The sequence below is a fragment of the Panthera onca genome, chromosome B2 (genome assembly GCF_046562875.1).
Source record: "Panthera onca isolate mPanOnc1 chromosome B2, mPanOnc1 haplotype 2, whole genome shotgun sequence".
Taxonomy (NCBI): domain Eukaryota; kingdom Metazoa; phylum Chordata; class Mammalia; order Carnivora; family Felidae; genus Panthera; species Panthera onca.
In genome coordinates, this window is record NC_138343.1 from 114861905 (window position 1) to 114883975 (window position 22071).

The 22071-nt window shown below is 36.4% G+C and overlaps 1 protein-coding gene across 12 annotated transcripts in view; it reads right to left on the reverse strand.

Annotated features, from left to right (window-relative positions):
• PTPRK (protein tyrosine phosphatase receptor type K) overlaps positions 1 to 22071 on the reverse strand; it is a 564132-nt gene that overhangs the window by 98071 nt on the left and 443990 nt on the right. For all 12 annotated transcript variants that reach the window (XM_060616623.3, XM_078447295.2, XM_060616622.3 and 9 more), the window contains exons 10-11: positions 21352 to 21553; positions 17698 to 17803 (exon numbers count right to left, since the gene is read on the reverse strand). In XM_060616623.3, the coding sequence (XP_060472606.1) occupies positions 17698 to 17803; positions 21352 to 21553 (308 nt within the window). The remainder of the gene's footprint in view (positions 1 to 17697; positions 17804 to 21351; positions 21554 to 22071) is intronic.

Here is a 22071-nt window from a genome sequence, read left to right on the forward strand (position 1 = left end):
GATTAAGTTCTTTGTCTGATATTTTTAAATGTTTAAAGTTAACATTTTATTTGAAATGATAGAGTAGAAGGCCCTGCTCCAGGGCCCAACAGAACGGGGCCTCAGGGTGGGACCCAAAGCGGCAGTTTGTGGGACTGTCATCACATTAGAGACAGAGTGTGCTGACAGGCTTCTCCACATCCTGACCTTGCCATGGCATCAACATGGGCTCAGAGCTACGCAGATCTAAAGCACAAGTGACATGCTGCAAAACGGGCACAGATGGACAGAAATCTGTCCTCCTCACCGAAATAGACAGCTTCCTTCTTCTGGAGCTGTTAATAATAAAATCTTACAAATTGTAGAAACAGATGGCATTTGCCCTATTAAAGCTTGAACTAAACCTTCTAATACCTTCCTTCAAAGTCTTAAAATTTTCCTACAATAGTTGTTATCTTACAGAGGAAAGGAAAAATAATGCAACTTTAAAATAAAGGTCTGCTTAATCACTAATATTTTTTTTATCAATTACAAGTGAAATATTAATATTTTTTCCTTTTAAAATTTAAAATGTTTTTTTAATTTTAAAAGAAATGTTAATGTTTATTTATTTATTTTTGAGAGAGAGAGAGAGAGAGAGAGAGAGAGCAGGATAGAGAGAGGGGGACAGAGGATCCAAAGCAGGTTGTGTGCTGTCAGTACAGAGCCCAAAGCAGAGCTCGAACTCTTGAACCACGAGATCACGACCTGAGCCAAAGTCGGACGCTTAAGCAACTGAGCCACTCAGGTGCCCCAATATTTTTTCTTTGTAGGATATTCTTCAGGAAAACTTTTTTTTTAAGGTAACATACACCTGAGAAAGTTGACATTATTAATATATTTTATATGTTTTGAATGAATTGAAAATTCCCCAAAATTATGAAAAATGCATTATGGTAGGTTATATAAATTGAATATAAATAAGCTGTCTGTAGAGCTGTTTGAATCTTGAATCTCTAGGGCAAATATGCTCCTTCTATATAGGGATGACAGTCACTGAATGACTCTCCAGCAAGAATAGAATATTTTCTTTAATGAACTTCCATAAAAAGAAAGAGGTGCCTGGGGGGCTAAGTTGGTTAAGCGTCGGACTCTTGATTTCAGCTCATATGATTTCACGGTTTGTGAGCTCAAGCCCCGTGTCAGGCTTTGAGCTGACAGCATGGAGCCTGCTTGGGATTCTCCCTCTCTGCCCCTTCCTTGCTGGCACTCTCTCCTTTCTCAAAAAAGAAAAAAAAAAAGAAAGAGGAGGGAAAGACACAGAGAGAGTAGAGAGACAGGCAGACATACCAAGAGAGAGACAGAGAGAGAAAAAATGAATTTGCATCTATCATAATGAAAAATTAAATTTTATATCAGTTTAGATTTTTAGTATAAAATTCTAACTTAATATAAGCTGTTATACCTACAAACAGAAAACCTTCATAGAATAAAAGAAAACTTTATAAAGTTTTCTTTTCTTCCTAATATTTAAATTCCCATTTTCCATTAAAATATTGCTAGGAACTTGGTGGTTTGGTATTTACCTCTTTTCCTTTAGAAATAGGACAGAAAGTGTAGTAATGTCAGAAATCTAGATTTGGGCAGGCAACTAAGACAGAAATCTATGTTATTTGAAATTACATGTAGTCCATCATTCTCTATACTTCTGCCAGTTTGGGTCTCTAAGCTCCTAGGAATGCTATTAACAGGATACATGCTCTCTGAGGGGTCCATGGAGCAGTCACTCGTCAGTTTTAAAATACAGGAAGTACATAAGCATAGCCCTTGGAGAGAAAAATGAATCATAGCTGACCTATGCTAAGAAAGCCTAATCATTTTTTTCCGTTTATTTTCAATTTAGAATCCATATTTGTATGCATTATACGTTGTGTATACATTTATGTATCCTGTGGATACATACTTTTAGGTAGATAAATTTACACACGCACACTCCCCAAACAAGTCTAATCTCATATTCTTGCCCTAGTGGGCAATAATGATAATTACCCATCTTCATTAATTATTTAACCTAATCCTTAAAAATGAACTCCTTGTTTATTATCCCTTTTCTCTACAAAAATCCAGAAAATCTAGTAAACAGTCTTAACTAATTCTGTTAGACCGACATAAGTTGTACATTCCAAATTAAGGAATTTCGTGCAAGAGGGCTTGTCTCTCCACATCTATTAGGAGCAAAGCAAACTAACGATGCTGGAGAGGATTAAAAGAAGAAAAGGTGCATTCTGGTCTTGGGGAAAGATCTCATTGAACTTGAGATGAAATCCCAAACTAAATATTACAAAGCTCATTTTTAAAAGAAATCATCTTCCCTTCATTGATCAATTTGTGTGAGCAGGCAAGAAGCAGGCACTGCTACCTTTTAACAATCTGGTTTTTTTTTCTCCCCTGCTATTTCTTATTTATCAATACGAATTAATTAAAGGAAGGAAAATAAAGAACGAGAAATCAAATTAGAAGTGATTTAGCTGATTACATGAAATGGGCCCAGGCTTTTCCATCCTTGTGGATGCCTAATTACCTAATGGTACTTAACTCTAGCTGGAACTAAATATTATTTGAGCTTAGTACTCTAGCAATTTAAAATATTCCAAAGCCACCTAAATAGTTTTATTCACTCTGCCCATATTTCGTATTTCCCCCATTCCTTTTAATTGAAGTTTTAAAAAAATTGAAGTTTTAAAATATGTCTATAATTAAGATAAAATCAATATAGTGGCATTATGAATCTTCACTTGATGCTGAAAATATGATTTCCTTATGTTAAACAACTAAAAATGATTTCACTTCACTATAATTTAATTTGATTAGAATTGGTATGTAGTCAATTTTAGTTTTGAAGGAGGCCAAATGATGGCTTTTCATCATACAATTTTCCTTCAGTTACAAGACAAAAAATAGACAAGAGGATTTTGCCATTAGCTCAAAAAGTGATTATACGATATATATGGTAGATGGTCTTCCTGGTTTAACACTTAAAATTGTTGAAGCCGAACCCCAAATTACATATAACAGCCTGCCATGTTTTTGTTTTTAACCCATTAGTAAGAAAAACTGCTGAGAATCTGGTTTTAGTTTTAGATCGTATAACTTCTTGGTGAGAGCAAAGAGCAAATTATACAATTGTACACACTTCTCATTTTGTATCTGAAATGTCTCCTTAAAGCTTCAGGAGAAATTTGCTCGCTCCAGTGTGGTGCTATTTCTCCTATGAACAAACTTCCAAAGATCTCATGGCCACCATTGCTCATATCGTCCTAATGGAAATATTTTGATGATCCACAGAGTAAAGGTTTAAATACCGTTTTGGTGACCATGATATTTCCTGTGCTTCATCTCTTACCTCCTTAAACATACAAGTCAGGTCCCTCGTGACTTCCCTATTTCTGTAAGAGGAACTATCAGTTTCTGAATCAACAAAGCTCTAAATCCTGGCATTAACTTTAATAAGTTCTATTTTTAACTATGTTCTACCTCCCTTGTAACATTTCTTTTCATTCCCACTGTTTCCATCAATAGGGGAGTATTTACAACATTATATTCACATTACTGGCTTAGTTTACTTCCTTCCATTTTTTTCTTCATGTATTCCAGGCACCCATCCATACACCCACCCATCCACCCATCCACCCATCCACCCACCCATCACTCCATCCACTCAGTCTATTATTTTTTGAGTATTCTCTACATACCATGAACTGTTCATGAAGAATGCAAAAGAGAACCATTTTTCAAACTTCTGATACTTTCCTAAAACACTACTTTAGGCATTGACTACTCTTCTCTAACATTCCACTTTGTCGAAACTATGTGAAGCTCTCCCATTGTCAAAATCTATTCTACTGGGGTTAATATCTTACCATATCGATTACCTTATATCTCCACTCTTGCTCTCACTACTTCCTGATACTCATTCTCCATTTCAAACTTGAATGACCACTGTTACCAAACATACCATACATACTGTCAAAGAGCTTCCGCCTTTTTCCTTTTCTAACTTTTCTACTTCTGCTATAAAGCCTTCTCTGACTAGTTCACTTCTTAGTGTTACTCTGTCTTCTAAAGGCAATGGAGGGAACTCTGGTGGTAACTGAGGGTTGAAGTGGGGGGTTAGACATTAGGGTCAAGTGGGATGCTTTTGCAGTTTAGTCCTCAATCCACCCACAGATCACAATGACACAAATTCGTTGAGAAAAACCATCAGGGGTATCTCTCAAGAATTCTGGGTTTGAAAAAAGGCCCCAGACCACTGTCTCATAATATTTATTAATTATATTTATTTACAAGGTTAGTGTTTATCACTAACCCACTACATTAAAAATATTATCTGGTATTTAGCTACACATAATGGGAATTGCATTTTTAACTATTGTGTCCATCCATTCACTCATCAAATATGTACTGAGTGCCTATTATATGTCATGCACTATTTTAAGTGCTGAGGTTACAATGAGCACAGTAGTAAAAGTCCCTGCTGTCATGAAGCTTACATTCTAGTGCAAAATGCAAATTAACAAATTAAAAAACAAACACACGATATGTCAAGATGAGGTAAGAGCTCTAAAGAAAAATAAAGCAGGATAAGGGAAATGAGGAATCATAGGATTGAAGAGTTCTATTTTATATGGGGTTGTCTAGAGAGACTTCTGTGACAAAGTGCCCTTTAGGGAGAAGCCTGAAGGGGAAGATTCAGTTATGTGGCTGCTTTGATCAGTTACCTCCTCCTGCAAAATAAATTCCCCTAGAATTGTGGCTCAAAACAATAAGCATTTCATATTATGCAGTTTCTGTGAGCCAGAAATTTGGGAGTGGCTTAACCAAAGAGTTCTGGCTCTGGGTGTCTTGTAAGATCACAATCAAGTTATTAGCTGGGGCAGCAGTACTTAAAGGCTGGAGAGAAGATTTCACAGAAAGGGCATACCTCCTTTCATTTTCAGATAAAAAAAAATCTACCTCCTAGGATTCTGTGGAATAAATTAAAATGACATCTATTTGATTTTACTTGGGTCCTATAGCTTGTATAAAGGGTAAAGAGATGGCAAAATAGGGCAAAAAGAGGAATTACATCTTTGCTTAAATTTCAAAGCATTTTTACTGGAGTTCAAGTAATGTCTATGTCATGGCAGCAGTTAGAAATATCAGGTGCAACTATATAATCTCTTTAAATTGTTGAGATGAAATAGAATATTCTGCAAATTAGGATAGTAGTCCTAATGTTTCAAGTTGTATATAAGTGAACAATTGACCTGGGGAGTAACTGTAATACACAATGTTTGCAATCCAACCCATACAGATTTAGTACACATATAAATGTTAATGTTAATCTGTATTTCTGTTAAGCTATCACAGAACATCAGACAATGTCTTTTCCTAATATAACTGTGGAAAATATAGTGGATTTTTTTCAGCTATTATTTAAATTCCAGTTAACATACAATGTCATACTAATTTCATGTGTACAATATAGTGATTCAACAATTCCATATAATACCCGGTGCTCATCACAAATACACTCTTTAATCCCCACACTTATTTCACCCACCCCCTTAGCCACTCCCCTCTGGTAACCATTAGTTGGTTTTCCATAGTTAAATTCTGTTTCTTAGTTTCTCTCTCTCTTTCCTTTGCTCATTTGTTTTGGAAATCATATGGTATTTGTCTTTCTCTGACTGGCTTACTTTGCTTAGCATAATACTCTAACTCCATCCATGTTGTTGCAAATGACAAGATTTCATCCTTTTTATGGCAGAGTAATATTCCATTGTGTTTGTATGTGTATATATAAATATATATACCACATCTTATTTATTTATTTATTTATTTATTTATTTATTTATTTATTTTTAAATTTACATCCAAATCAGTTAGCATATAGTGCAACAATGATTTCAGGAGTAGATTCCTTAATGCCCCTTACCCATTTAGCCCATCCCCTCTCCCACAACACCTCCAGTAACCCTCTGTTTGTTCTCCATACTTAAGAGTCTCTTATGTTCTGTCCCCCTCCCTGTTTTTATATTATTTTTGCTTCCCTTCCCTTATGTTCATCTGTTCTGTGTCTTAAGGTCCTCATATGAGTGAAGTCATATGATATGTGTCTTTCTCTGACTAATTTCGCCTAGCATAATATCCTCTAGTTCCATCCACATAGTTGCAAATGGCAAGATTTCATTTGTTTTGATTGCCGAGTAATACTCCATTGTATATATACACCACATCTTCTTTATCCATTCATCCATCGATGGACATTTGGGATCTTTCCATACTCAGGCTATTGCTGATAGTGCTGCTATAAACATTGGGGTGCATGTGCCCCTTCGAAACGTCATATCTGTATCCCTTGGATAAATACCTAGTAGTGCAATTGCTGGGTCGCAGGGTAGTTCTATTTTTAATATTTTGAGGAACCTCCATACTGTTTACCAGAGTGGCTGAACCAGTTTGCATTCCCACCAGCAATGCAAAAGAGATCCTTTTTCTCCGCAGCCTCACTAATATCTGTTGTCACCTGAGTTGTTAGTGTTAGCCATTCCGACAGGTGTGAGGTGATATCTCATTGTGGTTTTGATTTGTATTTCACTGATAATGAGTGATGTGGAAATTTTTTCATGTGGTAGTTGGCCATCTGGATATCTTCCTTGGCGAAGTGTCTATTCATATCTTTTGCCCATTTCTTCACTAGATCGTTTGGTTTTTGGGTGTTGGGTTTGATAAGTTCTTTATAGATTTTGGATAGTAACCCTTTATCCGATATGTTGTTTGCAAATATCTTCTCCCATTCTGTTGGTGGCCTTTTAGTTTTGCTGATTGTTTTGTTTGCTGTGCAGAAGATTTTTATTTTGATGAGGTCCCAATAGTTCGTTTTTGTTTTTGTTTCCCTTGCCTCTGGAGAAGTGGTAAGAAGTCGTTGCGGCCAAGATCAAAGAGGTTTTTGCCCGCTTTCTCCTTGAGAATTTTGATGGCTTCCTGCCTTACATTTAGGTCTTTCATCCATTTTGAGTTTATTTTTGTGTGTGGTGTAAGAAAGTGGTCCAGGTTTATTCTGTCCAGTTTTCTCAGAACCACGTGCTAAAGAGACTATCCTTATTCCATTGGATATTCTTTCCTGCTTTGCCTAAGATTAGTTGGCCAACATTTGTGGGTCCATTTCTGGGTTCTCTATTCTGTTCTATTTATCTGAGTGTCTGTTCTTGTGCCAGTACCATACTGTCTTGATGATTACAGCTTTGTAGTACAGCTTGAAGTCCGGGACTGTGATGCCTCCTGCTTTGGTTTTCTTTTTCCAGATTGCTTTGGCTATTCGGGGCCTTTACTGGTTCCATACAAATGTTAGGATTATTTGGTCTAGGTCTGTGAAGAATGCTGCTGTTATTTTAATAGGGACTGCATTGAACATGTAGACTGCTTTGGACAGTATCGACATTTAAACAGTATTTATTCTTCCTACCCAGGTGCATGGAATATTTTTCCATTTTTTTATGTCTTCAATTTCTTTCATAAGCTTTCTATAGTTTTCAGTGTATAGATTTTTTACCTCTTTGGTTGATTTATTCCTAGGTATTTTATGAGTTTTGATGCAATTGTAAATGGGAATAATTCCATGATTTCTCTTTCTGTTGTTTCATTGTTGGTGTATAGGAATGCAACCAATTTGTGAGCATTGATTTTATATCTTGCAACTTTGCTGAATTGATGAATCAGTTCTAGCAGTTTTTTGGTGGAATCTTTTGGGTTTTCCATATAGAGTATCATGTCATCTGAGAAGAGTGAAAGTTGACCTCCTCCTGGCCGGTTTGAATGCCTTTTATTTCTTTGTGTTGTCTGATTGCAAAGGCTAAGACTTCCAATACTACATTGAATAACAGTGGTGAGAGTGGACACCCCTGTCTTGTTCCTGACCTTAGAGGGAAAGCTCTCAGTTTTTCCCCATTGAGGATGATATTAGTGTTGGGTCTTTAATATATGGCTTTTATGATCTTGAGGTATGATCTTTCTATCCCTACTTTCTTGAGGGTTTTTATCAAGAAAGGATGCTGTATATTGTCAAATGCTTTCTCTGCATCTATTGAGAGGATCATATGGTTCTTGTCCTTACTTTTATTGATGTGATGAATCACATTGATTGTTTTGCAGATATTGAACCAGTCCTGCATCCCAGGTATAAATCCCAATTGGCGTGGTGAATAATTTTTTTAATGTATTGCTGGATCCGGTAGGCTAATATCTTGTTGAGGATTTTTGCATTCATGTTCATCAGGGAAATTGGTCTATAGTTCTCCTTTTTAATGGGGTCTCTGTCTGATTTTGGAATCAAGGTAATTCTGGCTTCACAGAAAGAGTTTGGAAGTTTTCCTTCCATTTCTAGTTTTTGGAACACCTTCAAGAGAATAGGTGTTAACTCTTCCTTAAATGTTTGACAGAATTCCCCTGGAAAGCCATCTGGCCCTGGACTCTTGTTTTTTGGGGATTTTTGATTACTAATTCGATTTCTTTATGGTTATCGTTCTGTTTAAATTTTCTATTTCTTCCTGTTTCAGTTTTGGTAGTGCATATGTTTCTAGGAATTTGTCCATTTCTTCCAGATTGCCCATTTTATTGCTGTATAATTGCTCATAATATTCTTATTATTGTTTTTAAATATTCTTATTATTGTTTTTATTTCTGTTGTGTTGGTTGTGATCTCTCCTCTTTCATTATTGATTTTATTTATTTGGGTCCTTTCCTTTTTCTTTTTAAACAAACTGGCCAGTGGTTTATCAATTTTGTTAACTCTTTCAAAGAACCAGCTTCTCGTTTCATTGGTCTGTTCTACTGTTTTTTTGGTTTCGATAGCATTAATTTTGGCTCTAATATTTATTATTTCCTGTCTTCCACTGGTCTTGGGCTTTATTTGCTGTCCTTTTTCCAGCTCCTTAAGGTGTAAAGTTAGGTTGTGTACCTGAGATCTTTCTTCCTTCTTTAGGAAGGCCTGGATTGCTATATACTTTCCTCTTATGACCGCCTTTGCTGCGTCCCAGAGGTTTTAGGTTGTGGTGTTATCAGTTTCATTGGCTTCCGTGTTCTTTTTAATTTCTTCTTTAACTTCTTGGTTAGCCCATTCATTCTTTAGTAGGATGTTCTGTAGTCTCCAAGTATTTGTTACCTTTCTAAATTTTTTTTGTGGTTGATTTCGAGTTTCATAGCATTATGGTCTGAAAAGATGCACGGTATGATCTTGATCTTTTTGTACTTGTTGAGGATGATTTGTGTCCCAGTATGTGGTCTATTCTGGAGAACGTTCCATGTGCACTGGAGAAGAATGTATATTCTGCTGCTTTAGGATGAAATGTTGTGAACATATCTGTTAAGTCCATCTTGTCCAGTGTGTCATTCCAAGCCATTGTTTCCTTGTTGATTTTTTGATTAGATGATCTGTCCATTGCTGTCAGTGGGGTGTTGAAGTCTCCTACTATTATGGTATTACTATTGATGAGTTTCTTTATGTTTGTGATTAATTGATTTTTATATTTGGGTTCTTCCACATTTGGTGCATAACTGTTTACAATTGTTAGGTCTTCTTGGTCTATAGACACCTTGATTATGATATAATGCCCTTCTGCATCCCTTGATACAGTGTTTAGTTTAAACTCTAGATTGTCTGATATAAGTATGGCTACTCTGGCTTTCTTTTGTTGACCATTACCATGATAGATGGTTCTTCATCCCCTTACGTTCAATCTGAAGGTGCCTTTAGATCTAAAGTGGGTCTCTTATAAATAGCATATAGATAGATCTTGTTTTCTTATTCATTCTGTTACACTATGTTTTTTGATAGGAGCATTTAGTCCATTGACGTTTAGAGTGAGTACTGAAACATATGAATTTATTGCCATTATGTTGCTTGTAGAGTTGGATTTTCTGGTGTTGCTCTCTGGTCCTTTCTAGTGTTTGCTGCTTTTGGTATTAATTAATTAATTAATTAATTTTCATCTTTTCTCCCCTCAGAGACTCCCCCTTAAAATTTCTTGCAGTTCTGGTTTAGTGGTCACAAACCCTAATTTTTGTTTGTCTGGGAAACTTTTTATCTCTCCTTCTGTTTTGAATGGCAGCCTTGCTGGATAAAGAATTCTTGGCTGCATATTTTTCTGATTCAGCACATTGAATATATCCTGCCACTCTTTTCTGGTCTGCCAGGTTTCTGTGGATAGGTCTGCTGCAAACCTGATCTGTCTTCCCTTGTAGGTTAAGGACTTTTTTCCCCTTGCTGCTTTCATGATTCTTTCTTTGCCTGAGTATTTTGTGAATTTGACTATGCTATGCCTTGTTGATGGTCAGTTTTTGTTGAATCTAATGGGAGTCCTCTGTGCATCCTGGATTTTGATGTCTGTGTCTTTCCCAGGTTAGGAAAGTTTTCCACTATGATTTGCTCACATAACCCTTCTACCCCTATTTCTCTCTCTTCCTCTTCTGGGACCTCTATGATTCTGATGTTGTTCCTTTTTAATGAGTCACCGGCTTCTCTATGTCTTAAATTGTGCTATTTTGCCTTAGTCTCCCACTTTTCTTCTGCTTCATTATTCTCCATAAGTTTGTCCTCTATATCACTGATTCTCTGTTCTGCCTCATTCATCCTTGCTGTCCTGACATCCATTTGAGATTGCAGCTCAGTTATAGGATCTTTTATTTCATTCTGACTAGCTTTTACTTCTTTTATCTCCACAGAAAGGGATTCTAATCTATTTCAACTCCAGCTAGTATTCTTATTATCGTGATTCTAAATTCTGGTTCAGATATCTTACTTGTAACTGTGTTGGTTAAATCCCTGGCTGTCGTTTCCTCCTGTTCTTTCTTTTGGAGTGAATTCATTCATTTTGTCATTTTGAAGGGAGAAAAGGAATTAATGAGGTAAAAAATTAAAATAAAAAAAATTAAAATGAAAAAATTAAAAACAAAACACACATACAAAAAAAAATCAAGTAAATGATGCTAGATCCTAGGTGTGTTTTGGTCTGTGTGTTGAAAGGGGCTCGATAGAGAAAAAGGGGAAAGAAAAAAAAAAGGAAATCATTTGAAAATTTGAAAAAATAGATACACTTAAGTAGAATAAAATGAAATGATGGAAGTAAAATAGAATTTGAAAAAATTTACACAAAAGTAAAAAAAAGTAGAAAAAATTAGAGAAATGTTTTTAATAAAAGAGAAGAAATGGAAAAAGGAAAAAGAAAAAAAAAAGAAAATTGAATAGATCGACTGGTGAACAGACTGAAATATGACTGAAATTACTTTGCTTTCTCCCTGAATTCAAACTATGAAGTGCTTTATAGTCCATAAACTAAGCAGGTGGAGAGATTCATGTTCCTGAAGAGTGAGATTGGCCCAGTTGAGCGGGGCTTAGAGTAATGGCTCCGTTCTCCACTGGATGGTGCTGCTTAGCATACTGGGGTAGATTGTTGTGGCGCTTGTAGGTGCCAATGCACATGCACGGGAGTGGTGATAATGGCGTCACCCAGCTACCCAGTCTCTAGTATAGGAACTTTGTTCTCCCCAATCAGCAATTGCACACCTGTCCTTTGTCTTTGGCTTCTGTCCACTCCCCACTTTTACACAGTCCATGACCAAGCCCCAGGCTGTAACTCCCTCCTGAGTTTTATGTCAGATGTGGCTGTTTTACCCGACCCCTTATTTCTGAGGAACTGAGGCTTTGACCCATTTTGCCCCTCTGTGGGAGGGTCTCACCAAGCAATGGCTGGGTGCCAGCTGGACCCAGGAATGTTTACGGGACAGTGCTGCTGCCAATGCCCAGAGACTGCATCTGAGTGTCAGCCCATCCCAGAAAAAGTTCATGAGATCATGTAGCAGCAGCCTTTCAGAGGTTATGGAAAATCACAACACACATCTGGCACAGGCTTCACCCCCAGCGGCCTTGTTTTAGCACCAGTGAATGTGCTTGTTCTCCCGGGTCCACTGGGGCCTTTGCCTTTGGGGGAGCCACACAGCCTCTACCAGCTGTCCTCCCAGCAGGGGAACCGCCTCTCCCATGTGGCCCAAAGACGCGCAGACTTCACTCTGCTCCTGGAGATTTGCCCTTTTCACCAGAGCACTGCCAGGTATTGAGCTGCGGAGTTTCAGACTCTGCACTCCCGCTGTTTATAGAGTCTAAATGGAATTTAAACCCTGTCCTTTCTCTTTTCTCCCTTTTTAATTTAGTCCCTGTGGCTGTTTCCACTTTTCCACTTTCTCTCCAGCTGCTATGTGGGGGGGGGGGGGGGGAGGGTGTTCTTTTCCCGTATTCTCCCTCCAACCCTCCACCCTGTCTCCATCCTCTCTCCCCATGCAAAAATGGCGCCGTCACCTCCATGGCTTCTCTCTCTCCCAGTTCAACTCTCTGCACCATGTACCTGCAGAATTCTGTGGTTCATGTTGTGAAGATTGTTGTGTTAATTCTCAGATCAGTTTTCCAGGTGTGCAGGATGGTTTAGTGTTGATCTGGCTGTATTTCATGGACGTGAGACACAAAAAAACTTCCATGCTGTTCCGCCATCTTGGCTCCTCCCTACCACATCTTTTTTTAATACCACATTTTCTTTATCCATTTATCAGTCAATGGACACTTGGGCAATTTCCATAGTTTGGCTACTACAGACAATGCTGCTATAAACATTGGCTGCATGTATTCTTTTGAGTTAGTATTTCTGTATTTTTTGGGTAAATACTACTATTGCAATTGCTGAATCATAGGGTAATTCCATTTTTACCTTTCTGAGGACCTCCATACTGTTTTGCAGAGTGGATGCAACAAAATGGTGATTTTGACTATATTTCATGACTATCTTCTAATTACCTAATTAAGAATACATTGTAGTTAATGTTTTTAAAATGAAAAATTAGGTTTGGGGAGACTGGGTGGCTCAGTCAGTTAAACATCAGACTCTTGATTTTGGCTCAGGTAGAGATCTCAGGGTCATGAGATTGAGCCTTGAGTCGGGCTCAACGCTGGGTGTAGAACCTGCTTAAGATTCTCTATCCCTCTGCCCTTCCCCTGTTGTGTGCACACGCATGCACACATATACTCTCTTTCTCAAGAAACAATAAATTAAAATGAAAAATTAGGTTTTACCTACAAAATAAATATTTAGTTACCCTAGAATAGGTAGATTCCTACCAGCTTAAAATAGCTTATATTTGGAAAATGCTGCATTTAATTACACATTCATTTATTACATCTTACAATAAGCTGAGTTCATCACTGAAGAACTCTTCCCTGTGTTTTTGTAATATGTTGCTGCAATGTTCATTATTTGAAAACACAGCTACATTGGGTCAATCTTTTAATAAGTGGGACATTCTATGCATTATAATTTATAATTATATCATTCAGGCTACAATTTGAATCCATTCATCAAGAATAGAAAATGTTTTAGAAAAAAAAGAGAAAACAAATTATGCATTCTAGGGAGTTGGTTCCAAATGTGGGTAATATTTATTCTGCCAATCATACTAATGATTGTCAAGTGATGCCAGTTTTAGGGATAGATCTTAAAAAGTCGATAAGGAGATTCAAAGGTGTAGGTAAGTCAGATGGCAACTTTCAGACTTTAGAATAATTATATATTCAGAAATAATTTTGTCAAAAAACCATCAGAATTGCACTGCACATGTTGACATTAGTGTATAGACACAGTCTTAAGGATAACAGAAGAACAAAGTGGTTGGTGATACTGAGTGCTGCATTATTTAGAACAGGATTTTTCACTGGGGTGGACATTATTTGTTCTGTATATCTCAACTTTAGAAAGAAATGCAAAAATTATATAACAAATATTGTAATTTTTCTTTGTGTGTGTATGTGACAGAGAGAGAGAGAGAGAGAGAGAGAGAGAGAGAGAGAGAGAATCGTAAAATCGTAAGCCATCTCCATGCCCAGCGTGGAGCCTGATACAAGGCTCGATCTCATGTCCCTGAGATCATGACCTGAGCCAAAGTCAAGCGTTGGGTACTGAACCAACTGAGTCACCCAGGCACCCCTTTAATTTCTAATACACAAAAGAACTCATTCCAAAGAGAGAGCATGCCTTCTTTTTCATTTGGGGTAGCAATCAAATACAACAAATGAAAACATTTGTTATTACTTAATATTACCTCAAAAAATACCTTGAATTCTTGGATGACTTTTTGCTCTGCTACCACTTGTAAAATAAAAACTACTCTCATCTCTCACCTAGTCACCATTCCTTTCTCTGCTCATCAAAGCTTTATATCTCCTATGTGTGTAAAACTGTGTGTAAGTATCACATACATTTCCATCACTTCTATCTTAATTAATGTGGTCCGATAGCACTTCCCACTGGGACCCTTTTGCTTTCAGTCTGGTCTATTCCCAGTCCATTCCCTATGTTTCTACCAGAGTGATCTTTCCAAGAACATAACATTGCTCATCACAATTTGTGCTTACAGTCCTTCTGTGGCCACCTTCAGTTTTTGGACTGGCACTAAACAGCTTCTCCCTCTGGCCCCTGCCTATTTCTCCAACCTCTCTTTTCCCACACACCCTTCCCTCTCAAGGATCTGAGCTACTTGCAGTTCTGGAATGCACCACATTATATCACATATCCAATCATTTGCTTTGTAAATTTTCAAGAAGACCATTGGCCCTTCTCTTCTCAGCAACCTCTCCCCTCTTGTCAAAAGTGACCCTTGGCTGAGCCCATTCTTCAAAACTCTGCTCCAGTACCACCTTTTCTAACTGCTGTCATTTCACTTATCATATTGTGTTGTCATCATTCATTGCTTTATGAGTCTGTCATCCCCCGTGGAGGACACACACTAAATTGCCTTAGGTGGATTTCTATTCCAATTATCCATCAGCCGCTGGTGCATATTGAATGTTATTGGAATCAATAAATTTATAAAAACCATTTGTAACGTTAGCTTTCTTGATAACACTAAACTAAACTACATGTACAAACTCTATATAACAAGGTGCTATGATAGAGGCTTTAGGAATTGGAGTCTGTTTGACATTACGAAGACCAGAGCAGAACAACTCAGATATTTCCACTGGAGTTGGGGCAACTGGATGGGAAAATGCAGTCTGGCACAGGCTAGTAATATGGTAAAGTAGGGAAAGATAGAACCTAGTGTTTAGGGGCTGATTTATGAGAAAAAACTAATGGACGGATGCTCTCGGGAGGTTTAGCTAGGTGGTAAATAGGTCTGGCTTTTATTAGGAGGGGAGAAGATGGCCATATACAGAGTGTAATGGCAACAAGCATTAGCATATAAGGAATTCTAATAGCCTGACATAAATAAAGAATCTGGCAGAAGAGTCAAATACTTTAAAGAATCCAATCAAAGACTTGACGTCCTAGACATAAATACAGTGCTATGAAAATTGATTACATCAATTTGGGTCCTCATTTTCAAAGACATTAAAGCACTGGGCAAGATATACCTTGAGATAAGGTTCCAGTTACTGGTAGCAATATCAAAGGTAAGAATGTGGTCAGAGGAAAGAAGACAGAATCATCTCCTGGGAAGATTCAAAAAGCAAAGGAACCAGGGTTCTTCTGAGGCCAAATTGCAGACTAGCCAGTCTGGTCCTGCCACCTGATCCCCACCTATCGGTGTTCCCAGATAGCTGGACAAGTCATTAAAAAAAAAAAAAAAAAACATGGACACAGTGGGGTCAGAATATTAGTGGGGAAACAGATTTTTTTTTTCCTGCCAGTAACATTCTTTTAATATAGTTGTTATTTGTTTATATATCATTTAATTATTTCTTCTTATAGTATTCTTATTGTAAATTATTTTTTTTGAGTATTTATCTCCTATACTGTAAAAGTTGTAGTTTTCAGCCACTGGGCTCAATTCCAGAAAAGGAGAAATGGCTTCCCAACAAACACAAAGAGGTACATTTCTGTGTCAGAGAAAGAGGATACAGGATTATCGAAGATGATTTTGCATAAACCCTAGTTTAGACTACATGAATTTTTGTAAATTAGAAATTTTGTAATAATGTAAATAAAGTAAAAGAAATGTTTTTGCTTTCCAAGCATGTTTTTTATAACATACTTACAAATTCAACAAAATTCCTTAACACCAATTATGACCAAAGGATTTACAAGGCTGCAGACTCCTTTGATTGTTTATGGTGAAACTGGGCACAGGCTGTGTGTTCTGTTGGGACCATTGTGTCTTTGATTTACAAATAATGTTTGGCACAGTGCCAGGCACATAATACATGGTCAGTTAATGTTTGTGTAATAAATTGATTAAATGAAGAGAGAGCTAATGAAAGTTACATTATGTAGCCTGGTGAGGCAATAATAATTACACACGGTGTGTGCAACTTACATTAAGTAAGGCTGAATTCACTCAAATATCTAACTCTTCAAAGATAAATGCAAGTACCCGGTAGCTCATTTAAACAACAGTAACAGAACTGAACACCTAGAAAGTAAATTTTATCACAGGTAGGGACATGTGAATGACCCTGATTACTTGTCAATAGAAAAAGATGTTGAATGCAGGCATTTTCTCTTTCTCCTCTGGATCAGCAATCAAACTCATTCACAGATCATTGATTCATGAATAGCACTATATACGTACTTTACATTTTCAAGTAGCCCGTGTTTCTCAAGTGTTTACATGACAAGTGTATTCAGTCATCTCTCCTATTCTCAGGCATGGTTTTCTCATGATTTTTAGCAAGACAAAAAAATGGAGTTTTCCTATGGACTCAATTTCTTTTATTACTTTTTTAAATTAAAAAGTCTTCCTTTCCATTGATACAGATTTGTCTGAATGGTTCATATGTGCTCAGAAGGTGAAATGTGTTTATTTTATACATGGAGCAAAGATTAACTTTATTTTCTTAATGAACATGTAAGCGACTTGAGATGAACCAATTATGACCTATCTGCACTGATTTCTGTGCCTTGACTTATTTCTCAATAGAAGCATAAAAATAAAAGTATCCACAAAATCTACAAGTTTCCCATGGAAACTTGATTAACTTTTGGTCACTTATCTAATTACAAATGTGAAGAATTAAAATCATTGGAATAATCCGAATCCCTGAAAAAAACATGGCTCATAGCTTTCTGCAAGATGAGAGTAATATGGGAGATTTTAATGGTGGATAGATCAAGGAAATGGCAAATCGAATTTTAATATTTACTACGGAATTCCTGATAAGCAACAATTCCTGATAAGCTGCATTCATTAAAACTAATCTCCTTTTATTTCCTCAAAGCTTCCTATTTTTCAATCACTCATATGAAATTATTCGTAACACATTTAATAATGCATTGGATAGGAGTTATTTTCTCATTCTATTTCTGACAAATACCTTCAAAGCCCATATTCTATAGATACCGACAGAGGAAGTGGAATGAAATGGGACTAGAGGAAAATAAAAATCAAAGAGCAGTGCTCTTATATCAAACAGTACAGAGAATGATTCAGTGCATGAATATCTCAAAAACACCCTTAGAATTTTATTCTTAAAAGTCTATCTGCAGGCTTTGCCCAAATGAAAAACAAACAAAAACAAAACAAAACAAAAATAAAACCTCTGACAGTTATCATCAAATGAACATCTCTTAGAAATGAACCACTATATCGACCACTAAGCAGCTATGAGAAAACAGCTTTCCTATTGCTGTTTTTCCCTATTCTTATTATTCTTTTCCCACTTACCTGATTGGTGCCCCTTTGGCCTGTGCTGGTCTCAACAATACAGTTATTGTGGTGGCCGTTTCATTGAGAGAGGCATCGACTCCTTCATAGTCAGGTAAAGTTGGAGCTGGTAAGTGATTGATGAGGGGGAAAAAAAGTTTCAGTCAATTAAAAGAATTATATCATAGTTCAGGATGAATAAATGATCCTGAATGGGGGAAAATAAATTTCCTATTTAATTTTCTGAAATGTACTTTATTTTGTAGAATACCATACATAACTGGATGTTAACCCTGGGAGTCTAGGCAGCAGAAGATATGAAGCCCACGGTTTGTTATTGAAATTTAAATGATCATCTGGTGACTTGGACACACACTCCAAACCTTTTGTGAAGGGGCTTTAGCTTTTAGTTTCCTGGGACCTTGAAACCAGCATTGATGGCATGGAAGTGATGTGAACAGCGTCGACTCTGGGGACTCTGGGTAAGGGGCTTGCACACGGAGATATAGAGACAGAAATGGCAAGAAGTGAGCCAGAGGCTACCTGGTGAGGTGGTGCTGTGTACGATCTAAAGGTTGTGGAATGGCCCAGTGTTAGTATCTGGACTGCTTTCACCACTGGGGCCACAACAGAAACATATCAAGGCAGTGTGATGAATGGGAATAGGAACCTTAGTTTGCATTTAGCATTAACTAGTGCATTAGTTGCCAAATTCTTGAGAAGAAGAAACTTCTACATTTTCAAAATATTTTATAATATTTTGGGTGGGGGAGAGGGCTCCCTAATCTTGAAGTGGGTGAAAAAGTAACCTCAAATGGCTTTTGGTTATTTCTACACAGAAAGATGTTTTAGGGAGGACATAACCAGTGAAATGTGTACACTATCAGAGAAACTGATAACAGATGGCATCCAATACAAATTTCAAAGTATTTCATTCATTCACTGAGCATTTACTGAATATATACATTGTGTCAATTTTTTTAGTGCTATAAGTATAAAGACAAATAAAGCATGGTCTCTGATATGTATAGAGTTGAAAGTAGAGATTCATATTTACCAAGAATGAGAATCTCATAAACAACAACAACAACAACAAAAAACTATAACAAAATTTTGGGTGACTAAAAGAAGAGTCAGTTAATTTGTTAAAACAGTAGTTCTCAAACTAGTCAGATCAGAAGCCCATGGAGAACTTCTTAAAACAGATTGATGCCTTTTCCCTTAGAGTTTCTAGTTCAGTAGGTCCAGGGAGGAGCCTGATACCGTGCATTTCTAGAAAGTTTTCAGGTGATGTTGATGCTGTTGGTCAGTGGACCACACTTGGCAGAACCACTAATCTAAACTAAACCACTAGTCTAAACTAGCATGGGGAGTCAGAAAAACAAAACAAAGACAACTTCAGGATTCAGAGGATGCTTGAGCTGAATGTCACAAGAACAGTACAAACTCATCAGGACAAGAAAGTAGTCAATACAATGCCTGAGACAGGAAACAGAATATCTGAACATATCATCACATGATAGGACACGGTGCATTCTGACAGCTACAAGCAGTCTGGTAGGCCTGGAACTTTGGACTATGAGTAGGAGTGGAGGATGGGAGAAGCCATAAAATTAAGGGATACAAATGCTAATTATGTATGGATGTTTGGGCTTTATCCTACTGAATACAATATATTAGATTTTGAAAAAATTTAGGAAGGAAATACATGCTGTACAAAGATCAATCGAAAAATACAATGAAGCAAGGTAAGTCTGAAGACAAGGATAGTGCTTGGAAAGATATTTCAATGAGCTGTTTAAAATACGGTCCAGATGGAAAGGAAGAATCAGAAAGAGACAAATTACCTGAGAGTTATTCAGGAAGTAGGATCAATGGATATTAAATATGTACAATATGTAGACATATGTGGATAATATATGTGTGTACTAAAACACACACACACACACACACACCATGCCTCCAATAACTTGATTTCACTTTTATTTAAAGTGTTTTTAAAGTGCTGAGGAATATAATTTCTGCACTCAAGGGATAAATAACAAGAAGTTACCTTAATATTTCAAATGATGCCGGGCACTACACTAACCATACATTTTATTAGCTTTAGTTTGATTACCGCATGTTCCAAAGACACAATGATTGCAGTCTAGTTTTTAAAGTTCAATTCAAGTGCCCATGTACATAGGTTGATTCAAGTAAAACTGGGCAGCTAAATAATTCAAAGAAAATGCTACATGGGTGTTCTGGACTTTAACTATAAATTTTCTATTCAATAAAAACCACATGTCTAAACCATAATAAATTATGATTCTCGATAGTGTCCATTGTTTTACAAGTTCATGTAATTTTGTAGCTATCTCTAGTGAAAGATCTTGACTCAAATGCAGCACTGTGGCTAATTCCAGAGGGTAAGAAACATGTTTCACTGTACAGTGATATCACCAGGTCATCTTTTCTAGTGATTCAATCAATATTTTAAATTGATGATTTAGAATTGTTCCACCAGGGAGTGAATTGGCAAATTTAATACATTGTTATTTTCTAACATAATGGATGATATTCTCAAATTCTTTTTTTGTTAGAATAAGGTAAATCAAATAGCTCATATTGGAATAGCTAATATGTTTCACAATATAAATTTTTAAGGTTTTATATTCAAAACATTTCCAAATAGAAACTAGACTTCAAAAAAATAGAGAATATGTAGCTTTCTTCTGATGCAAATGATGCAGATTCGGAACAACAGTAGACATTTTTAGTGATGTATTATAATATAAGGTATTATCAACATATGCTATGTAGAACTATAATGAAAATGAACATAAAGGAACAAAAAGGTAGGAACTCAACATCAGTATTTTAATATATTAAGTAGTTGATCCTGTATCACTTTCGTTTTTCAGATTTAACTCTTCAGCTACATATATAAAATGTATTTATTTTAGTAATCTTAAATAACCAAGATAACACATTACATAAGCTAATGTAGAATTCGGGCATATTATAATGCTGACTGGTGGCCAAATTTAGTCAGATTAAACTGGTGACTTGACTGGAGGGGAAATCTGTATTTACATCTGTAAATAATCTAGTCATTACAAACTGAAATTATGAGCATAAAATAATGTGAAATTTAACTGTATATGCTTATCAACTTCAAATCTCCCACACATCACCATTCTGAAATTTAGACGAGTTTAGGTGAGATTTGTAAGAGAAAGAACAGCTCATGTTTGCTTAAAAATACCAGGGTGTCAAGGGAAATGGAAGAGAGTGACAAGGAATGTGGCACTGTAATAGATCAAAGATCTCCTATCATTCTTTGGATAAAATCCACTTATTATGATATCTGATATCATGATAATTACGAACTCCTTAAAAGTATAAATCTTTTAGCATTTATAATGAACTTTTAAATGTTTCTAGTTCAGATAAAACAATGTTTTAAAAAAGACCACTTTCAATGAAAAGTGATTATTTGAGATGTTTTTAGGTTTGGACATATAACCAATTATAACCCATATTCACATAATTCTCTAAAGAACCTTCAACCATGAATAACTAGCTATATTAAAGATTTAATAAGTGAGACGACTACCCTCAGCATACATATGATTCTCTGGGATGTGCTATTATAAACCAATCCTGTTCGCACTTTATTCCTCTGCATACCTGAGATATTGGTGGTCACATTGATGGCTGTGGCTGGCCCAAAGCCTTTGACTGTGCTGGCTCTTATGAAAAACTGGTAGGTGGTTCCAGGATGCAGATGCATGAAGACATGGTGGGTGCTGTTCCATAAATTTGATACAGTCTGGGGAGGTCCAGCCACTGGAACTGCAGGATCAAATGATCTTATGCTGCTGTAGCTGACCTGTTTTAAGAAATATATTTCCTATTACATTCCCAATATAAGTCATAATATAATCTAAATAAACCCCTTTTAAATAAGATAGTATTCAAGAGCATCTCTGTGGAGTGAATCCCATTTTTCTTAAACTTCTCTTCCTTCTTATTTGGATATGGTTATTTCACTATCATTACATATCTAATGTCAGTCCATCTGTCCATCCATCCATCTATAGATATACCTAGAGTTATAACATCTGACTGGACCAATATGCATCTATTTTCTTGCATCAAAAGATAAATTAATTTATTTAACTATAAAAACACACATAGACACAATCCTATATATATATATATAGGATATATATACCGATATATCATATATTTTAAGGTATATGAAACACAGAAACCGTTCAACAAATGTTTGTTAGAACTAACATCATCTTATACTTTGTCTGAGTTACACAACAAATTTCATGTAAATATTCAAGTATGCTAATAGAGTCACAAATTATAAGACTGCACTAGTGATTCCGGTTCCTG